The 21530-nt window shown below is 32.9% G+C and overlaps 1 protein-coding gene across 1 annotated transcript in view; it reads left to right on the top strand.

Annotated features, from left to right (window-relative positions):
* Positions 1 to 21530, top strand: part of LOC130894483 (serine protease inhibitor 27A-like) — a 47711-nt gene that overhangs the window by 8183 nt on the left and 17998 nt on the right. Inside the window, exons 3-5 of the mRNA XM_057801356.1 lie at positions 6950 to 7126; positions 9348 to 9564; positions 18415 to 18629. Coding sequence (XP_057657339.1) covers positions 6950 to 7126; positions 9348 to 9564; positions 18415 to 18629 — 609 coding nt within the window. The remainder of the gene's footprint in view (positions 1 to 6949; positions 7127 to 9347; positions 9565 to 18414; positions 18630 to 21530) is intronic.

Raw genomic sequence — 21530 nt, 5'->3', positions numbered from 1 at the left:
TAAGAAAATCTGCGACCTAATGAAATTTTTATTTAGAATTTCTATTCGTTGTTATACCAAAATATATCCGCTGTATTAATTTCTTTATTAATTCATGTTTTCTAAAATAGATGAGTAGGTAAAAATAAGTTTTAGGAAATAAATAAGCAAAAATTTCTATCGGTTTTATTTCTAATTTCAGAGGGAATCTATCTTGAACAACTTATTTAGCCTTGGCAATCTTGCTAACGACCTAATGACGTGTATCACGGGGTAGGAAGCAAAAAAAGAGATAGAATTCGTGTCTAACCCTCATTAATAGATTCAGAACGATTTCTGAATATTTTTTTTGATAAAATCAATAATAATTGCATATAGATGTAAAGAACCACCAATTATCCCTCGGCTGAAGCAAACTGTGGATATTCCGTTGAATAATGAAGATTTTAGCTCATCTAGAAACACGTGAATAAGGCCAATCGTAGTGTGAATGTATGAAATGCATTTTTATTTAAACGTAGCGCCTAGCTGTCTTATTTCATGATAGATCTCGTCTTTCTACTACGACTTTTCTCTATTATCTAATTACTGTTCATCCTGCAAAAATTGTGTATACGGTGAGAAAAAAGACAAAACTCCATATTCAACGATGTACGTATACAAATCACTATTTAGTGATCTTCTATCTTCTAATTTTCAACTATAGGGATGCTGTTAAATAAGTCTCTTATAGCTGAAATCCTCAATTGACGATCTGGTTTGTGGTAGCTATTTACCGACCAGAGGCTCTCGATCTATGACCTTGGCATCATTAAACTCGTTAACATTTCAGTATTGTACATAAGGATCTGTTGGATAAGGGATATCAATGGACAAGCTTAATATAACCAATCGAATTAAATTCTAGGCAATCTGAGAGTGTGGTGACTCGCTTTCCCAATTTTTGTTTTCAAATGTTCTATTCAGTTATGAAATAACGAATCTGGTGTTTGCCGGAGTGTGCTCAAAATCCTCTTTTTCATATTTCATGTGTAGCTGCATCCCAACCTTCAGAATTCACGTTTCGTTTCAAATTCTACAAAAAACTGGCCAAAGTTGAGACACTTTAGGAAGATTCCTAGACTTCTGAATAATCGGAATATTCAGCTCTGAAAAAACTCCAATATCTTTTGCATAATGAACAGTGGCCATATCTGCTCCAAATACTAAATTTTCTTTAGGATACTTTTTCTTCCTGAACTGTATTATTATAGATCTAAGACATTTTTTTCATATATTTTGGCTGTTAAAAATTTCTAGTAGGACAAATATATGCCGAAGAACGACCACGAGAAGATATCGCCAACCATACAAAAACACATATTTTTTGTCTTTTACCCTTCTGAATTTACTTTCTCACCTTCCTGACAATAATAAATCTCATTATTTGCCCCCTTCCAATAAGTAAAACATGAATTGTCCTCAATAATAATAAACATAACTGAAAATATTGTAGTGTGATTTCATACCAAAGTAAAATTAATCATCCTTCTCAAATAAAGAGATAAACCTGCCGAAGGACTTATGTACCTATTCTCACTAGTAACAGCGATCTGAATCCGACAATATTTCCTTGGAGGAGATGGAAACCAATAACCAAGGGAACGCGATCAGGCTGAAATTGTGACTTTGTGTCAGAATGAAATTAAGTTGGAATTTCTGGAGCCGTTGGTGAGATTCATAATGAATTCACTGTTCACATCACTACTACACCAGCACTCACAATTATACTGTCTGACGCACGTTTTGATAACTAAGTTATCGTCTTTAGAAACAGTTTATCTTCAGTCTCTGAAGACGATAACTTGGTTATCGAAACGCGCGTCAGACAGTGTAATTGTTAGTGTTGGTGTAGTGGTGGTGTAAACAGTATCAGTTTGAAATTAAATGTCACATCTACGTATAAACGTATAAATATGTTGTTAGCGACGGTATTAAGTTCGCGGCTTTGTTGCAGGTGAGAACGTGCCTTCAGCACCCACGCCGTTTTCTTTTAGCATTTCTTTAAAACCTAATGAATACTGCTAAATATTGGGGTTCACTCTCCTCTTTAATCCACCCTGTACTCAATTATTGATAAATAATTGTTATTTTAGTTTCTGTTGTGATATAATCAAATGCCATATATATAATTTCATCTACGAGTACATCAAAATCTGCAGTTCACTGGCTCTCCATCTAAATGTAAACTAAAGCTCCTCTACTGTATTTAAAAGGGATTTCCTTTTTCTTATAACGCATTCTAGCTTCCCACATATGTTTTATCAGATTTAAACCATCAGTTTGAGGTCGAGCGATTTCAATATATATTTTCTTTGTCAATCCTCCCACAGGATACTTTCCCAAAATATTTTACCACCATATCCGAAGTTTGTTTGCATTTGGTATACATATTTTATGATTTGAACTAGTATTCAAATCCATTCCATCGCGTTGAAATTGAATTCTAAAGTTTTTTCGTGATAATTAACAGTAAAAGAAGTAATCCGAATTTGGACAGCGAAGCAACTTCGCTCATTCGAGCACTCTACGAAATATTTACGACAGTACGTGAGTCGATTTCTTATTTGTGAAAAAGGATTTATTGACAATTTATTAGGGTGATTAAAGAAAAATATTTATTGTAGCTAATTAGAAAGAGAAAGCTAGGAGAAGGTAAATATATTTAAATGCAAGAGTCGTTCATTGAAATTGAATAGAAACTGTGTACCTTTTTGCCAAATGTTTCAACATAACTAGCGGAGATTTATGAGAGAACAGAGGACTTTCACTCTAGATAAAGTTTGAATCTGTAATGACTGTGCAAAGGTCGTTACATATTAATTTTGGTTGGTAATTACTGCAACTGTATATTTTATCACCAGTATGTTTGTAGAAAGTATGGAATTTTAAAAAGTAAGAAGATACTTGAACGCTTGTTATTATAGAACATACCTCAAGAAGAAATGCAAACTTCGTTGGTATTCAGTGGAAATAACATGGCGGATTTTCGATACCAGTGTCCTCGATGGTACATGGCAGAACTAATCTATTTTCGCGGTTCATTTGAATTTACAGAGAGAGAGAGGGAGAGAAATGCTTTGTTGTCAAAAAATTGTTACAATTTGTGAACAAAAGCTTGTAAAAACTAGAAAAAAAAATGTTTTAATAAAGATACAACTTCAGAATACAGAATATACAACATAGAATATCTACCGTATTCTAGGTTATTAATTTCCACCCAGTTATGAATTCGCAGTTTCCTAAATGGAAAAATGACGATGGAAAAACATCTTAGAATTGGTATACGTTCATTTACAAAATAATATTCACATAAATTTTCAACCAATCTAAAGAGAACAAATTGTAATGTGTAAATAAATACTAACCAGAAAATTCAGTTGAACATATTGCACATCATTACAATGATATTGTACTATTATCACAATACTATCACAATGTCACTAATCACAATAATATCACAACTACTACTAAGCTGGAATTTCTGGAACCATTAGTGGTATTCATACTGAAGACACTATATACACTACCACTACACTAACACAATTACACTATATGACGCGCGTTTCGATAACTAAGTTATCATCTTCAGAGACTGACGGTAAATTCGTTTACCTTCCGTCAGACAGTGTAATTGGGAGTGTTGGTGTCGTGGTAGTGTAAGCAGTGTGTTCAGTAAGTTGAATCACTAAACTATATCAATTCATCACAATTAAAATAAAAAGTTGTAGAGACTTTTTTTGTATTTAAAAAGAGCAAACGGTTTGTCCTATATAGTCCATCGTTTTGTTGTACCTTCTCTATATACTCAAATGTTCCAAATCCACACATCTTCTTCAATATCTTTAACTGCTGTTTGTTATTCTTCGATCTGTTTTTCAATTGTGATATTTTAGCTATTGTGTTGGTTAAATTGTTCATACTAGCTTTAGCTACAGTCAAAAAACCTGATTTTTGGTTGTCAAAACTGAAAATTCACTTGAAAACTCCGATGGCTCTTCTATATGTAAATTGCCAGATGTTAAAGCATGAACGCTCGTATTATCAACTTGATCTTATCATACGATCATATCAATGTCTACTATACTTGTATTTACAACATTTGAATATTCTTGGTTTACTATACAGTCATTAACTTTGACATAACTGTGATCTTCATAAATGGAAGTAGACAATGAATGCAGATAAGAGATAAGAATAGATGGGATAGCTTTATACTTCAAATTTTTTCTATTGACCTTTGTAAAATCACTTTACATACAAACGATAATTTGGTGATGAGCATTTAATTTTACAAAATTCTTCCCATTCAGAACACACATCAGGAAAGCGTTTTGGAATTTGAGACAAATTATTATTAATCTTCACAATTGACATTGAGAGTAATGACACATTTTTATTACACTAGCAGCACAAATTGGTAAGTGGCAGAACTAAATTTGTGTTGCCGAAATTTACATGCAAGTTGACTTTCTTATTGGGTATGTTTTTTGCTTTTTACTTTAAAAACGATCGAATTTTATTCATTATATATACGGAATAATAACCACACAGAGAATTTAATCATGTCTTTAATATAAATCAAAACGGCGTATTCTAAAACAGAATTCAGTGTACATTTCAGCTCTCTATTGACCACTATTGTTTCCTAGTTATAGGTATACATTTCATTCGCTTATAGTTCTGCTAACTGCCTTTCAGGTACACCTGAATATTCGAGAATCCACAATCTCCACGCTAACGATGTTTGTACGACTCACATTGTAGACAATATTCAAATTCAGAAACTCTTGATGTGCAAACAAAAATGTTTTCAATTGCTAATTAGCTCTTTGAATAATGAAAGTTCACTAAAATAACACCAAATAAATCACTTTATATTACATTTTAATGTTAATTAGTTAATTAGCCACTAACTAGCAACTGAATGAAATTTATAATGAGTCACAAGGTGCGTGCTCGAGTTTGTTATTTCAGTATTTTTGTTAACGTTGAGTTATTGTCAAATTTGAGTTAGACCATTTAATATAAAGTTCGGAAATGCCAGAATATGATTTTCTAATTCAGTATAGTTACATATGAATTCTAGGTTGTCAAGCTTTTATTTTGTTGCAAATGAATATTGATATTAATTATTCCTTACTTCACTTCCTGTAAGCTATATTTTGAGTTTATTAAATACATAAAATCGAATCGCGGTCAAAATTTTCTAGCAAAACATCTGCTATTTCTATTTTTATTTCAGATTCTAGTATATCAATTAGTATCAATCACTACAAAGCAATTAGTCTTTGCTTTATAATGATTGTTCTATGTTGTTATTGAGACGACGTGATCCTCTAAAACTTCTTCTATGTATCGGTTCACAGTTAATCCTTCCGCTCCATTGCCAGTTTCAATAAAAATTCAGTTTTTGCTTCCATTGAAATGTCCACCCAAACCATCCAGGAACCTCCTCCAAAAGCATTGTTTTCCTTCATGCAACAATGCGTAAATCTTTCTCAAAGTCTTATGTAGAAGATCTGCTCGGTGGGCTAGGATTAGCTGCCTCAAGCCTTCTTCTGTCTGTCCAGCCACTTACAGCTACTCATCACGATTATTTTTTCTTACTGTAAGGTTCATGGCTTGATTTCCTGATGATGATATAAAGCTGAGGCGTAAATCAATTGTAAAGATATGTTACAATATACATCTATAAAATGAGGGTTCCAAGTAACTGTACTTTGGCTCCCTTTATGCCAGTTATCACCCTAGTGAGCTGTCGACAACTTTTAGTCATATCATTCGTAATTTGTGTGCGCACGCGCGATTCAGAACAGGAGAAGAGGCATTGACATACGTCCGCACACCTCCGGTATCCACGAATGATCTCATCAAAATATTTGGATGGAATTCTATCTTACACCCTCCTAACAGCTCGGACCTAGCCTTCAGGGATTACCATCTCTTTCCTGAAAGAAATACTAGGAAGGGACGTCAAAGAACTGAAAGAAGAGGTTTTGGGATCTCTCCAAGGCACGGTTGTAGACTTCTATGGCTCAGGCATAAAGATGATCGTACACTACATGCAAAAATACATTGATCTAAGTGGCGATTATGAAGAAAAATAGAGGAAAGTCTAAGCTTTCCCAACATATATTATCGATACCAATAAACATGTTTTTCATTATGAAAATTTGAGCAGAACATTATTTTAGCAACAAGCGTCGTAGAAAATTTGGAAAGATAATTATATTCCAGGAAAAAAATTAAGTTAAATGAGTAGTCTTCATTCAAGAAACGCGACCAGATTTTTCAGCCAATAAGGTCATGACCATTATGTTCGGAAACAAAGTTGCAATCTTAATTGATCATCAAGAAAAAGGGTGCTTCACGTTTAATTTTCGAAGCATAGATTGGTAATATTTCTTTGATTATAGAAAAATCTTATCAATCCTAATGTTTCTCCTTCTTCTGGAAAATAAAACAACTAATTCAAATTTCATAGATTTTTTGAGGAACTGTCAAAAGTCCAAAGGTTTATTCCGCACCACTTCAACCTTCGGCAAAGATTTCCGTTCAATTACAAAAGAAATGTGGCGAAAAGCATTTGTATCTATAGTTCTTAAAATAAATTGTTTATTATAGAACTACTGTTGTTTTTTGCACAATTTCTATATGAGAATAAAAAAAGAATGCAGCAGCTTCAAAGAATGTGTTAACTACACCTCTTGCCATTTGAGATTTTTCAAGCAATGGTTCTTTAGGAATGAAACCGGCATGAAATCAAATCTTCACATATTTCTAATGATTTCAGTTTCAATAAAACTCTAAATAAGTACCTAGGCAAAATTAGTATTCGTATATTTTTTTCCCTAAAAATAATTAAACTTTTTATTTGTTAATTATCCCATCATCGAATACTGTACGATAATTAAATTTTATGTTACAGGAATATTCGCCTTTGTACAGAAACTTATTAGTGTCTCCAATTAGTTTGAAAACAATTTTGTCACTATTATATCAAGGTGCGAGCGGTATTACTAAAAGAGAATTAGAAAATGTGCTGCAGTTCACCGATCAAGAATCTGCCAAACAAGAGTGTAGGAATATCCTCAATAAACTACAGGTAAAACATAATTCATACAATTCATACTGCCTACAAAGATTTCTTTACTAGTGGACTTTCCAATTCTCCATCATCATATCCCTTCTGATTTACGTAATATCTTAACTAAGTTGGAATTTATGGAACCGTTTGTGATATTCACAGTGAACACATTGTTTACACAACCACTACACCAACACTCACAATTACACTGTCTGATGCGCGCTTCGATAACTAAGTTACGTAAACTACTATTAGTCTCTGAAGACGATAACTTGGTTATCGAAACGCGCTTTAGACATTGTAATCGTGAGTGTTGGTGCAGTGGTGGTGTAAGCTGCGTTCAGTACGTAATAACTTGATAAAACCGAAATTTCGCATTATACATTAAACTAAAATCTGTTATGGCACCATTTTGGTTAAGTGGAGGAAAAAGGTTATACCGCCAGCTCTCAGAGGACCATCATGACCAAATGCTGGAATTATTCTTCTTCTTTTCTACATAACAGGTCTATCGCCTCTTCCATCTTCGATATCTTTCCTCATTCTGGTTCTAGGTTGTGGAGAGGTGGAGTACCTCTTGCGTTGTCAATCTCTACTCCGTGTTCCAATTGGAGATTTATGCCTTGTTATTTTTACCAGTCTATCGTCTGCTATTCGACATATTTATTGTTTCTTGTGCTGTGCTATCCATTCATCAATGTGGTCTGCGTTACATAATCGTCTGATGTTTTCGCTCCTTTCTTGGTTTAGTAGTGTGTTTCCCAAGATATGCCTAACAATTTTAATTTCAGTGGTGCCTTTATTTCTAATCTTAAATGTTTGTTTCGATATACTACGTTCTGAAGACCTTATTTACTCTGACAAGTTATACTCTTATCTCGTCTTCCACGACTCCATAACTGATTATGTCAATTCCAATGTACTTGTATTTCATTTTCTGTTGTATTATTTGACTTCTAGTTCTAAATCGTATCTAATGGGCTATGTTGTCATGTATATGTTTTTTCCAGTAGAGATAATCATATTTTACTAACCTAACTTAACCTAACCTAACCTATACTGTTTCCCTGTGAGATTGAAGTTATTCAATATTCGTTGAAGATCATTTTCATTATCAATATTTCATTTATGTACAATAACATACTTACTATGAGAATCTCCTTTTCTAGGTATGAGTTTGTTCACCATGAATGCGAGCCTGAACTTTATTGTCTATGTTTTCGATGTTTTGGATCATAGGTACGTTCTTGTTGTACAATCTTCCAATTTTATCCAGTCAAACATTTATGTGAGATCATTGAAGCATAGGAATGCAGGTTTTTTATATTCTATGAATTTCTCAACCAATTCTCGCAAGATAAATACTGAATCTACACAGGATCTTCCTGATCTGAATCCTTATTGATCATCATCTGGTGTTGTAATCGAGTTAATGTTGTTGATGATAATTTCTGCCACAACTTTAATTGTTGTTTCCGTCAGATTCACCCCTTTGTAATTATACTCTTCGCTTGTATTGATATATCTTTCGTAATTCAACTGAGGGTATAACCTGTTTGCTGATGCGGACGTTGATTTCTCCTAATAATATAGACACTTCCTCGGCACATAGTTAATCCATCGTATTTTGTCTTCGTAAAAAAATTCCTGATCGTGTTTGGGCTTGCCGTCTTCTAATATATTAGCAAGTTGTGATGTTTTTTCCATATTTTTTTGTCAATTAGTATGTCTACTCCTTCTTTAAGCTCCTTTGTCTCTGTCAACTCCGCTGTATATGAGTATGTAGTTGTCAGATTCTTCTTGTCCTCTTCCTTTTTGGTTTCCTGGATGCCGCAAATCTGATCATTCCTCTTGATAATAAATGTTTTAGTTTATAAATATTTTAGCTTAGGTATGAGATTATTTGTTGCAAAATTACAGGACAATTAATTTGTTGATGAAGATAGCTCCGAGATCAGAAATAAACTCTTTCCAACTGAATATCACCCAAACGAGTTAGTTTTTGAATTACACTATAACAGGCAAAATATTTCTTTACTTGTGTAAGTGCAAGCGAAAACACTGTCGATATCTATAATTGCTTACACAAAAAAATTATTGTCAACCCGTTTACTCATATTATTTTCATTTAAAACGAACGATAAATTTTTCATTTAGTTGAGAATTTTTTTGCAGACCCACGGGGGTCAATAAAATCCAACAAATGTTCGATAATATATTCCATTTTTATATATTATAGCCTTCGGAAACGCCAGAATACAATTTGAATTTTGGATCAAGAATTTTCCTAGATACACCAATTCAACCTCAACAAAAATTCGCTAGTACCGCCAAGGAATTTTTTAAAACCGATATCGGATTCACGAATTTTAGTAATGCCCAAGAAGCAGCTGATAGCATAAACGCGTGGGCTGAAAAGCTTACAAATGGAAGGATACCGAAAGTCATTGATCAAGGTTAGTATCTGTAATGGAATACATGTGTGTTTGTGTACATAGTGGAGAAATTAGTAGTAGACTGGATACATTGTGCATTGATTCAGTAGCTCTTATCATATTTTCAATTTAAAATTACGAATGAAACCTATTGAAATCTATCGAGCATCGTTTTCCAAAATGAAAACTGCATAGTCGATTCTTATATCTAGTACATTTTCTATTGATACAAAATACAAAATTTAACAAACTAAATACACATCAAATTTAGTGAATATCAAATATATTTGAATATAATTATCGAGATATTTCATGAGGGTAAGTAAATATATATGCTTTTTCCCACTTTACATCAAAATCGCATCCAAATGAACAGTTCCCAGGGCTTATTGACGCGGATTAAGCAAAATTATTGGAGCTTTTGCGTTGATTCATAACTGTGGATGTAACCTAAATTTACTATACGCTTGATGTTGAGAAACAGTCTAGACAATGGACCTGATCGGAAAAAGGTGAAGACGATTTCATCGGAAAGTGGTGACGACTTTTATTTGGGATAGTCATAGTCAGAGTCAGAGTTTGTTCATAAACTATCTTCTAAAAAGTGAAAGAATAGTTTTAAGAAAAAAAAATAGCTTTAATATCGATTTGCACTGGTTGACTAGACACTGTAGTCACCAGATCTGGCTTCAAGCAACTTGAGTCTCAAGCTCAAAGTCTCCAGAAAAATCTCGTAGAAAACTCGGTTGAAAAAACCTGCCAATCTAATTAAATCTGATTCAGGGATGCTAAACTGATTTTTCTTTCTCAGAATATTTATAGCAGTACTAAATTTTTTGTTAGATTAAGTATTACGATGGAAGAGCAATAAGGTATTTTCCTATGTTCCATAATGAAGGTGCTTTTCAATTAAGCGCTGTAACCAGAGATTCTAATAGCCTTGGTTAAACTCATGATTGAGCTCATAGTAATTGCCCTTTCTTCACTATGACATTGGGTTTTTCTAAAGATGCAAATAACATATGATAGAATTACATCGCCTTGAAGAATTACTGGCTATTTTAACAAATGCGGCTACTGAATATTATTTCCTCTTCAGATTTACAATATTTTAGATTTAGCTGATTCACAATTGTTCATATTTTTTTCAAATTTTGATGTTTTTATCGTGAAAACTCAAAACATAATTCAAAATAACTACACAAGAGTCTCTTTATTAGCTGCGACCTTTAATGTGAACTAGTAAGGGAATGAAGACGTGGATATTTGGGGAATGAATGAGGAAGACCTCAAGCAGTCGTTTGAACTAAACTTAAAAATATATAAATATCTTTTTTAATGAACAAATACGATATTAGTCTCTATATTTTTAGCAAAATGCCAATTGTGGTCCATATTTTCATCATATTGAATATATTCTAGCAACAAAGCTCCATTACCAGGTATTGAAAACTCGCCCAAATGATTAAAAAATCCATTTTTCTGAGAGAAATTGCATAAAACATTGTCCACACCACAACTATATTTCTTTGAAATGAGTTATTCTCTTTCTATACAAGACCGGAAACAAACTAATTTCTTTCAGAACTTGGCTATAACCAAAAAGAAGATGTAAAATATCTCGGTATCTATCTAGACCGGTGCCTAACATGGTTGTACCGAATGATGAGCCGTTGATCCCAATTATCTCTTACGAACAAGGTGCTTGTATACAATCTATTATAAAGTCTATATGGTCGTAAGGAATACTAGAATACCACACTGGGATTCAGCAAGCAACACAAACATCTTAAAGATACGATGTATACAATTTAAAGCAGTCACATCGCTGGCTACTGCTATATGGTATAGCTGCAAACAGCGAGGTTCTTGAGCGCATGAAGAAAACTTTAGAAACAGTCAACATTATAAAGTGGCGTAAAATTTGATCATGAAATGCGCATATCTGTAACGTACAATTTTCTTCACTCGGTAATGTAAGGCAAAATAATGGAGCACAATGAATAAAAAGCGTTACAAAATAAAAACAAGTCAGATTTCTAGGAGTGGGACTTATCTATGGAAATCAGGGATAGTTGAAGGCCTCAAATGAATTCTCAGTTATTTGAGTTGACTTGAATTTGTTTGTGGTGTATCGATTGAGTTGTGGGTGTGGTTGAATTCCCAACCTGGCAGCTGTAGAATTGTGAAAAAATAAGGAAGGGAACAGGAATACAGGTGGAAATTACTAAAAAAGGAACGATTGGTAGAACAGATTTGAATAGGAAGGAACTAATGCTATAAAATTTTAAAAAATAACCAAACAGGAATTTTTTTTATTCTATTTGTTCTGTTAATCGAATACGAAATACGAATTTACACGAAAATTATAATACAAAATTTGCCTAAAACTAAAGGAAATTAATGAAAATAATATATTTATAAAAAGCAACTTCAAAAAATATAAGAAAAACTTACCAGCGAATATAAAGAATAATATCACCACAAATTCCACTAAATTTACTTTGATTTAAACAGTTTTATGTGTAGATAGAGGAAGATTTAGCTAGCAACTAAACTAATGTTTTATCGCATGTTGAAATAAAGTGTGGGGTCAAATAGAAGTAGCTACTCAGCCACAATATCAAAGGGATATCAAAATGTTTGAAGAAAAAAAGTAAAAGCATCATCTGACATAGACTTTCTGAAATACAATAATCTAATATTTGAAAAAAAAAAACTGAAACTGAAAAAAACCTATTGATCAATAAACTTTCTTTCTTAAAGCGCTATGTTTTTTTCTTCTTTGTAAAATATTCGAACTCAACTTCCAAACGACGGACCTAAACTTTAGCCAATACACAAGAATTGTTTGTATTGTAAGTATTAAACTCAGTTCGAACACCGGGTTTTAGTTGTTGGCTGACATTTCTCGACTGTTACGCTACGCTTGTTCTCGTCTAAGCCAAATATTGTAATATTACTTTTTCTTTTGATATCTTTCCGAAAATTCAATTTATTTTTGTTGTTTCAGAAACAGAAAATAGAAATAAAAGCAATGAAATAGACTCTTTTAGGTGAACATTTTGAATGTAACACAATATTCCTGAAACGACCATAAACAAATTTGAATTTTATTCACATCAAAATAAATGTAGGTGAATTTACCAATAAGCTAGTTGACTAAGTTTGCAAATTTCTTCAGTATCTATTTTATCCCAAAAAAACTTTATTTCGAAGAAAAAGCAATATTCGCATAACGTATTGAGTATTTAAAAATAATTATATTAAATTAATTAAATTAAATAATTTCCCTTGAATACGCTGAATAGTGTCATATTATCAAGTGTCAACTGTTTCCTAAAAAAATATCCTTTATTTTACAAATACTACTGTATAGTGCCTCAGTGTAATAGTACAACCATAAAAAGGTGAGACAAATTATTTATATGCGTTCCAAACAATCAACCCTAACGGGAAAAGTTAACATTTACTAGTGGAGTGACGCTTATTGTTTAGTAGCTGAGCCCGAGACTTCGTTCACGTAAATAAGGGTTTAATTTTATATTATTATCTCTTATTATTTATGTATCACCAAGGGTAAATTGAATCAATGTTAAATATAAACAGATCAATATTTTACACAAAAATTGCACTTTCAAATCTTACAACATAATATATATACAAAAACAAACAGTTATTTGATAAATATTCACAATGCCTCTTTTTAAACAACGTAGGAGGTTTGGTTTGTCGGGATGTATACAAATAATTTATATGCTTTACTCACTCGGGGGAGAGCAACGTACAGACCCTATGCAGTTCACACCAAGGTCTACCCCTTAAATGCGTAGAGTCCACCCCTATGCTTTGTTAATAGTCATTGCATAACAAAGACTAACCGGGAATTGGCCTAGTTTGAAATTAAATCGAGCGTTGTTTGGGATGAGAGTGATTCTTGGTATGAATACCCACGTTTGCCGCTCACGATCAGCGTAAAATCGGATATTTCTTTAGGTGGCCGGTTCAACGGAGCATGAAATAACATGGCGCTCTCGAACTATGTTTTGTCGAGTTCCCTTTCGGCAAGAGCTTCCAAGAAACGACTTGAAGCTTGGTGCTCTCTAACCATAGCAAGTCTCGTTTCTCGATCCTCAATCGAACTAACTTGAGTCTATTAACCCCTTTTGAGTATTGAGAATCACTAGACCGTTTTTTCGGCAGTATTTGAGATTCCTGAAATAAAATGAAAAACTAATATGGTAGATGTCAACGATCTTTAAAGAGGCTAGATTATCACTGCAGACAAACGTAGTTCTCTGTTCCTAGATAATCCTCTAGAGCTAACTTTTTTTAATAAAAATTAATTCCAACACTGAAAGCCCTCTTTAATCTGTTATTTATGTGACGGCTTCAATCATTCACCAGAAATTTGATAATTACTTTTAAATAGACAAAAAGTTTATTTCATCAGTTATCACTGAAAACCTAAAAAATAATTTGGCACATTGAATACAATTTATCCGTGTCGTCGAACGAAACACAAAATGAAACCCGTGATATTTATGACAGTCTACCTTCATTCGTTACGCAAATTGAAAAAGTGCCGTCTGTAGAAATTTGGTCGAATCAAGATGTGACATGCGAGATAAGGTGTTAGCGTTGGGCGGCTGTTATAGCATTGTACAAAGAATATTCTTTATACAATGGTTATAGTATAAAAATAACTTACAGCTCGAAATAGATATGGCCACGACTTGATATCGAACACATTCTAGGTAGTTACTTATATGCTGCCCAAATTACGCCGAATGCAGCGGTGAAACGAAATGCCAAACAAAAGTTTGGTAATTAACTTTAGATCAACATAACTTTTTTTTCGTACACCTATTTTGATCAAATATAGCCTAAATGTTGCTCCAGGCAGAAATTATTAGGAGTTTTATAAAAATCCGTCCAGTAGTTCCAGAGATTAGCGTGTACAAACAGACAAACGGACATTTTTTCCGATAACTTGTATTTTTGTGTTTCTTTATCATCTACAATCATTTTTTTGAAAAACAAACCAATGGACAGACTCTTCAGCTTTATTGTAATATAGATCAATGTCAATAAATAGAAGAATGTGTTTTTATGAAAATCATTTTGATAAAAGTACAGCACTCAATATTATCTACTTAGGTGATATAAATATGAAATAAAACTAATTTGTTTTGTGGAGTTGTATGAAAACGTCAACAATAATGATATTTTGCATGACGTGACGTAACATTTTCTTATGAATAATAGACTGTTTTCTTCTTATCTTTGTTCATTCATTTATAATTAGAAACTATAAACCAAGAAACTCGTTATTGGTGGTCACAAGCCTATTATCAGTCACGAATAATAAAAATATGTACGGCACAAGTATGATATGCCACCCCACAACGATCATCATGAAACTCTCTATATAGACTATTGATATTACGAGAAACTGAACTATCATAAGCGGAAATATTTACTTCCGGAGGTACCGGAAGTGGCCATTATCTCAGAAAGGCTAACAGATATCGAACCATGAATAACTTTGTTCGATAGATCTCAATCTATTTGTGCGTGTAAAGTCATGATGATTGACGCATTAGCAGAAGAGTTTCTGTGAAATGTATGCATTTTTCACGAAAAATGAAGAGATAAAATGAAAATTTTTGTATGGTTAGGCTAGGTTTTTTGGAAAAAATTATGCATTTGCATACTTTTTATACGTCAATCATCATGACTTTACACGCACAGATAGATCTTGATGAGATCTATCGAAAAAAGTTATCCATCGTTTGATATCTGTTAGCCTTCCCGAGATATTGGCCACTTCCGTTATCCCCGGAAGTAAATGTTTCCGTACAAAATAGATATGATAAATCGATTTCTCGCAATATCAAAAGTCTATGTATAATTTCATGATTATCGTCGTGGGGTGGCTTATCATACTCTAACCATATGTACACTGTAAAAACGGCAGAGGTCTTGCATCACGTGACTTATACTTCAGCACCATTATTCATACGAATCCAATCAAAATTTCTGACAACTCGGTAGAAATAATCGTTATGACTAATATTCCAAAGGTCGCCCTTTTCCGAATAAGTAATTAAAAAATGAATTTAGCTTTGTCAATTGTTTTGATTTTATTTATATGAATGGACATCAACATATTTAGCAAAACTATGCTCATAAACATATGGATAAACTGGGTGAATAAGTTAGAAAAACCAAAATTGATATTATTGTCCTACCAAGAATTCAATTTGTTTCCTTTGGCATGTATCCATGTTTCATGTACAAATAAAACTTGTCTTGAAAATACACGATTTTTCTCATATTCTCGAAGTAAACATGATTTTTGACTAGCAATATTTGATGTTTATATAACACTGATAAAGAGGTACTTGTAATAAAAAGAACTTCCTTATTTATAAGTTCCTTATTTATGGTTTTGACAGTAACATGTTTACCTAGAAAATAAAATTGAAGCTACCTAATCTGTGTGGCTAAATCTATTCTACAATCAATAAATAACCGGACAAAGTAATACTTTCTTATCAATTTTTTCTATGTTTAGACATGAATTATTATATTTTTGTTCAAACTTACACTAAATTACCAGTTTTCTAAGAATTTACCACGATATAAACAACTGGTGAAAAATCATACTCTATAGATAATACAGTATGATGGGATTCTATTTATTAGTGTTTCACATGTGTATTTACGTACTTTGTTCATACATGTTATATAAGGTATCCCCTAGTGCCATTTTGGTTCCCTCGTGTACATTCTGTGTTTTTAGTTTTCATCGAGGTGTCCGACTGAGTGTTGTATCATATATAAATAGATGTTAACTTTAGTTTAATATCTCCTGGACAGATGAAAGAGGTTGAAAAGGTCCGGTGTTGTTTTTTTTTAATTAAAATATTTAATCAAATTCATAACAAATTCTTGTGCTCGTGAATTGAGCTGATGTCTAACCAATTTCTGAAAATAACTGTTGGTTAATATACCGTTATAAGTTCAAGCTGGCACTTCAATTTTGAGAATTATACAGATATTTACAAATTGTATGAAATTATAAACACTATCTACTACTAACAAATAATAAAATAAACATTGTAATCTTCCCGTTTCACGGCATTTTAGGTATTATGAGATATCAAAAGTTTGCAAGTTGATGATGTATTATATTCGTACTTACCGATGTGAAATTACTTAAATAGTCAAATTAGTTCTAAAAAGAAATGATTTTATAAATAAACACAAGTTTCATTCAAAAATTCTTTGAAAACAACACAGTAAACAAAGCTCACGTCGAAGTCAACTTTTAGTAAAATCAGTTATTCACTAATATCAATTTGAAGAAACTATTACGTATGTCTTGGAGTTGGTCTTGTGAAGAAGATAATCGATATCAAGTTGTTATATTTGATTTCTATTGAGAGAAGAAGAAAGTATATGAAAAATATGTCTTCGATAAATCGTAGATTGAGTAATGGAAGATCTCTAACGTTTCTACTATAGCTCAATAAATATTATTATTTTGTAATAGTGATTTCTCCATCTACATTACAGAATATTTTTGTTTCGATTTTTAAATAAAATCTAAGCTGTAAATTACAGATTATTATCAATTTTTCTAAGCTATTTGTATCAATCTTATCGATGAATTCATATGTTGCGAAGCAGTCCCAAAGAAGCATAGTGTTCTATTTTGAGAATGTCTATGTTCCACATGCAAATGAACTACGGCTCCTATAGAATTTTCTGATCCAATAGGCACACAGCTTAAAAATTGCGAAGAACTTCCAATTTCCAAATATAAAAAACTGAAAGTAATTTGAAGACCTAAGTGCTGACCAGAAGTACATATTTGAAAATTGTCAAGCAGTATCCACCGGAGTATTCTCCGAAGACTTGGCAAAAGGAAAACCAGGGAAAGTTAACGACTGCGAATAGAAATTTTACGTTTATATGTTTCATGTGAAACTCCTCGAAATCTTGAAGTTTTTACCGAAATTGTTATCAGGGTTCATAGTCAAATGTTGGTCAACATCAAAGTGAAAGCTTCTCACAATAATGGAACTAATAATTTGAGGTAAATAATCAAATATAGATGTATTGATCCAGTTATACAGGAACTGACTCTGGGAAACATATTAGGAGACTTGGGCTTAGAAGGATTATGACAGCCAGATGGGAACCTAAAGAAAGGGTTATGTACTTTGAAGCACCTCCTCTCAATTAACAAAGGTTCAGATGGGATGTGCCCAGGATTTTTCTCGATTTTCCTGTGGTGGAGAGATGTGTCAAAATTGTTGCCGAAGACGCATGAGCTGTATCAGGTTATGCCACATATGGTTTCGTTTAGGAAGAATAAAATATTATTCTCAAGTTTGAAAGAAAAAATGATTTATAAACTGGTAAATTTCAAGATATAACCCGTATTTTTTTTAAATGATGGGAAGCGGCTGCGATCGGCTTCCACCTTCCATCCTTTAAAAAACATAAAATGAACTATTTTGCATTGCATATCTAACATAGGTACTAGATCAGACAACAGAAATGAACATTTATTTCACTATTACAAGTCAAAGTAAATGATTTTCTTTTTTTAATATAATTAGGTAACTATAGAAACTATACAGTTTCTACCATATTTTATCCAATAAGTATACGATTCGTATTCTGTTTTGAATACAAAACTATGGCAAAAATTGCTTCCACGAATAAAATAAGAACATCAACACCCGCACTATTTAAGATAAAAAAGAGCCCCACGTATATTTCACACCGATAACTTCAAAATTTCTCCCCCGTATACATATATCTGTTTACCTATAAGTCCAAATCTTTTTTCAGCTGATCTTGCAGAAGCCATAATGGTAATAGTCAACGCAATATACTTTAAGGGAAGTTGGAGATATCAATTTTCCAACCAGACTGTGGATAAATTTTACGTTCCAGATGGTAACAATTTCTTTTCTATTCAAGCCCGTTTTATGTCTGTTGAAGATAAGTTTTACTACCATGAATCTTCAGCTTTAGATGCTAAAATTATACGGTTACCGTACAAGGTAAATATTTGAATGTTATTCTAAATATTCTCCGGGTATCTTTATGGCTCAAATTTCTGTCAAACTGATCGTTACGAATCGCTTTAGGTTGAGTAAAGTTTCAGAGTGGATATGGATACTATGTTCAAGTGCGTGAAAATATCATACATAAAACTGATCAAGTCTTCTATAAGTGATTTATTGAGAAAGTTCAATATACCCCAAAAATATCGCAATATTTCGAAACAAAATTCTTGATTTTATTATTTAGTTCTAGTTTTATAGGTGTCAGTAATGTCTACTTGTGAATACTTTTATTCGTTGGCTTTGAAATTACGAATTGGGAATCCTTGTCTGATTCGTTCAACTCAAATAGTCTAAAATACCAATTATTATATTTATTTCAAAATTATATTTTATCAAATGAAATATATTTGAGAATACGGAGTCTGGCTATTAAATAACGGAAATGGTTACGAAAAAGGGTTGTATTATAAAAATTATTCTACATTCGAATTCCCCTTCAATATACTCTCTTCTCCTCGCCACTTACCTTTTCATACATTTTTTCTATTGATCGAAGCATTGCTGGAAGTCTTCTTTGGTGAAGGCGTTTAGGAGCACTGCTGTTTTCTACTCTACCACTTCCATCAACTCAAATCGGGTTCCTTTCAAAGCAAATCTTTTTCCAACCTTTCTAGCCTTTCAAGGAAATCTGAGCATACCCGTTGACGCAAGAGCTTCTGGTCAGAAGTCAGATTTTTTGGCACCAAATTCGCACAGACTTTTCTCATAAGTAATTCCTCGTGAAAAATTTTTCTAACCGTTTCTTTATTGGCGTTACAGCCTTGGATGATTTTGGTCATTGTTTCTGGAGTTGAAACAGTCATAGGACGACCTGGGCGCTGGTGACCCCAACGCACTACTCGTTTTTCACCCCACCCATCTAGAGCACCCTCTAGACGCGCAGTCTCGTTATTAACTATCCAGACCTTGTATGTACCAGTAGGGTTGTCATAGCAAAATGCTTATGAATGTGATTAGTTGGAATGATGGAAATTCTAGTCTATTTTTGATCTTGATTCCAAATTGAGGTACATTCCTATTTAAAATTGTTCCAAAAATACCCAGCCTGGCCAACAGATGACGGTAGTTGGTTGAAAGATACCATTGTATTACAATGTACACAATCTATACAGCATATGTTTGAAGTTTGAAGTTTTAAGACTCCACGTTGCTTAGCCTTCAATAGTGAACGTTTTCAGTGATTCAATACTTTTATTTTAAAAGCATTGGCCCCAATCAATATAGAAGCTGAACTAGATTCTACGTCTCCGTCGTTAACAAAAGTAAAATATTGGGTGGCAAAGTTTAAACGAGGCCGTAAGACTTGAGAAGATCAACAACGCATTGGTCGATCAAATGACGTGACGAGTCCGGAAATGTTGAAAAAAATCCACAAAGTGGTACTGGATGATCGTCCACTAACAGTGTGCGAGCTAGCAGACCTAGTAGGCATTTCAAAAAGTGCAGTACATCGCGTATTAACTGAAAATTTGGAAATGATAAAGCTATGCGCAAGTTGGATACCGCGTTTGTTCATAATAGAACAAAAACAGCGTCGTGAAGATATTTCCATAGAGTGTTTGGCAATGTTTCATTTTGAAAAGATTGACGGTTCTCATTATAAAAAGAGTATTAATATCCTCGAATTATCCTTTCATGTGGAATTACCTATCTTGCATTTTACGTTTAAGGAGCTGAAACTAATTATTCTTCAACTTATCTGATACAAGAAAAGCTCCACAGTATGATCTCATAACTGGTGGAATTTTTCCAAATATCACTCTCAAACCATGCCAACAATTTTGCAAATATATAATGCCATCCTAAGGCTCAGCTATTGCCCTCATCATCTCAAATAACATTTATATCGAAACTAGGGAAACAACCAAATAATGTAGGTTCATAGGAATTTGGATTTCAGCATGGAACAAATGTTAAACAAATCAGCGATAATCTCAAAATGAAACGTAATTGTTCGACTACATTTTTAAATATAAGTTAATAAAGTATCACACAAAGGCCTGCAATGTAAACTGAAGAAACTATTCCCATACTAATTCTACACAATCTTCAAATCATGGTTTAAGACATGGAAAATAGGGCAAAGAAAGATTTGTGTCCAACGGTCTTGTTTAAAAATCACTCCTTCCTATAAAAAAATAAAGTAAAATACCTCCGATCCATTTAGATCGAAGGCCAACATACAGAACCCACATATTTACGAAAAGGAATAGGAAGCATGAAACAAAGACAGTACTATTGGTTAATTAAATCTGGAAAATAGGATGCTGATATACAAAACTGCTTCAAAACCAATATAAGTCTACGGAACAGAGTTATGTAGTTAGTAATTCAAACTATGATCAAAATAATACGCATCATTACCAGTGCTCCATAGTACGTCCCAAACCTACGAATCTAACCGGATCTTGATGCCAGCCGTTATGTGAAAGCTGCAAAGTCCAAAATAGTGTTCACAGTAATGTACTTGTGCGCAAATTATTTAACACAAATAATGAGGTAGGACGTTTAAAAAGTTCTAAACCAACGGACGTAGCTGGGAAGTTCTACTAACCACAGACTTGTAACTAATATCTAGTTAATTAGTGTTCAGTATAATCACCTAACATAATGTTATAGATAGAGAATTACTACATGTCATAATACAAAAACAAGCATTGTTTAATAGTTGAAAAGATTGTAAAAAAAGAGGAGAAAAACAGCAGATAGGCTTTTGATCAAACAAATATTTTTTCTACTTCCTCTTCTTTTTTTTTAATGTAAGCAAAATGCTTGTTTTTCCTCCAATCCTCTGCCGTTTAATTATTAGAGTGGTTGTCGCTCCATATCTTGCGG

Source organism: Diorhabda carinulata, chromosome 5 (assembly GCF_026250575.1).
Source record: "Diorhabda carinulata isolate Delta chromosome 5, icDioCari1.1, whole genome shotgun sequence".
In the NCBI taxonomy this organism is placed as follows: Eukaryota; Metazoa; Arthropoda; class Insecta; order Coleoptera; family Chrysomelidae; genus Diorhabda; species Diorhabda carinulata.
Note: the sequence above shows the minus strand (reverse complement) of the source record. Positions and strands in the feature narration are given on the sequence as shown.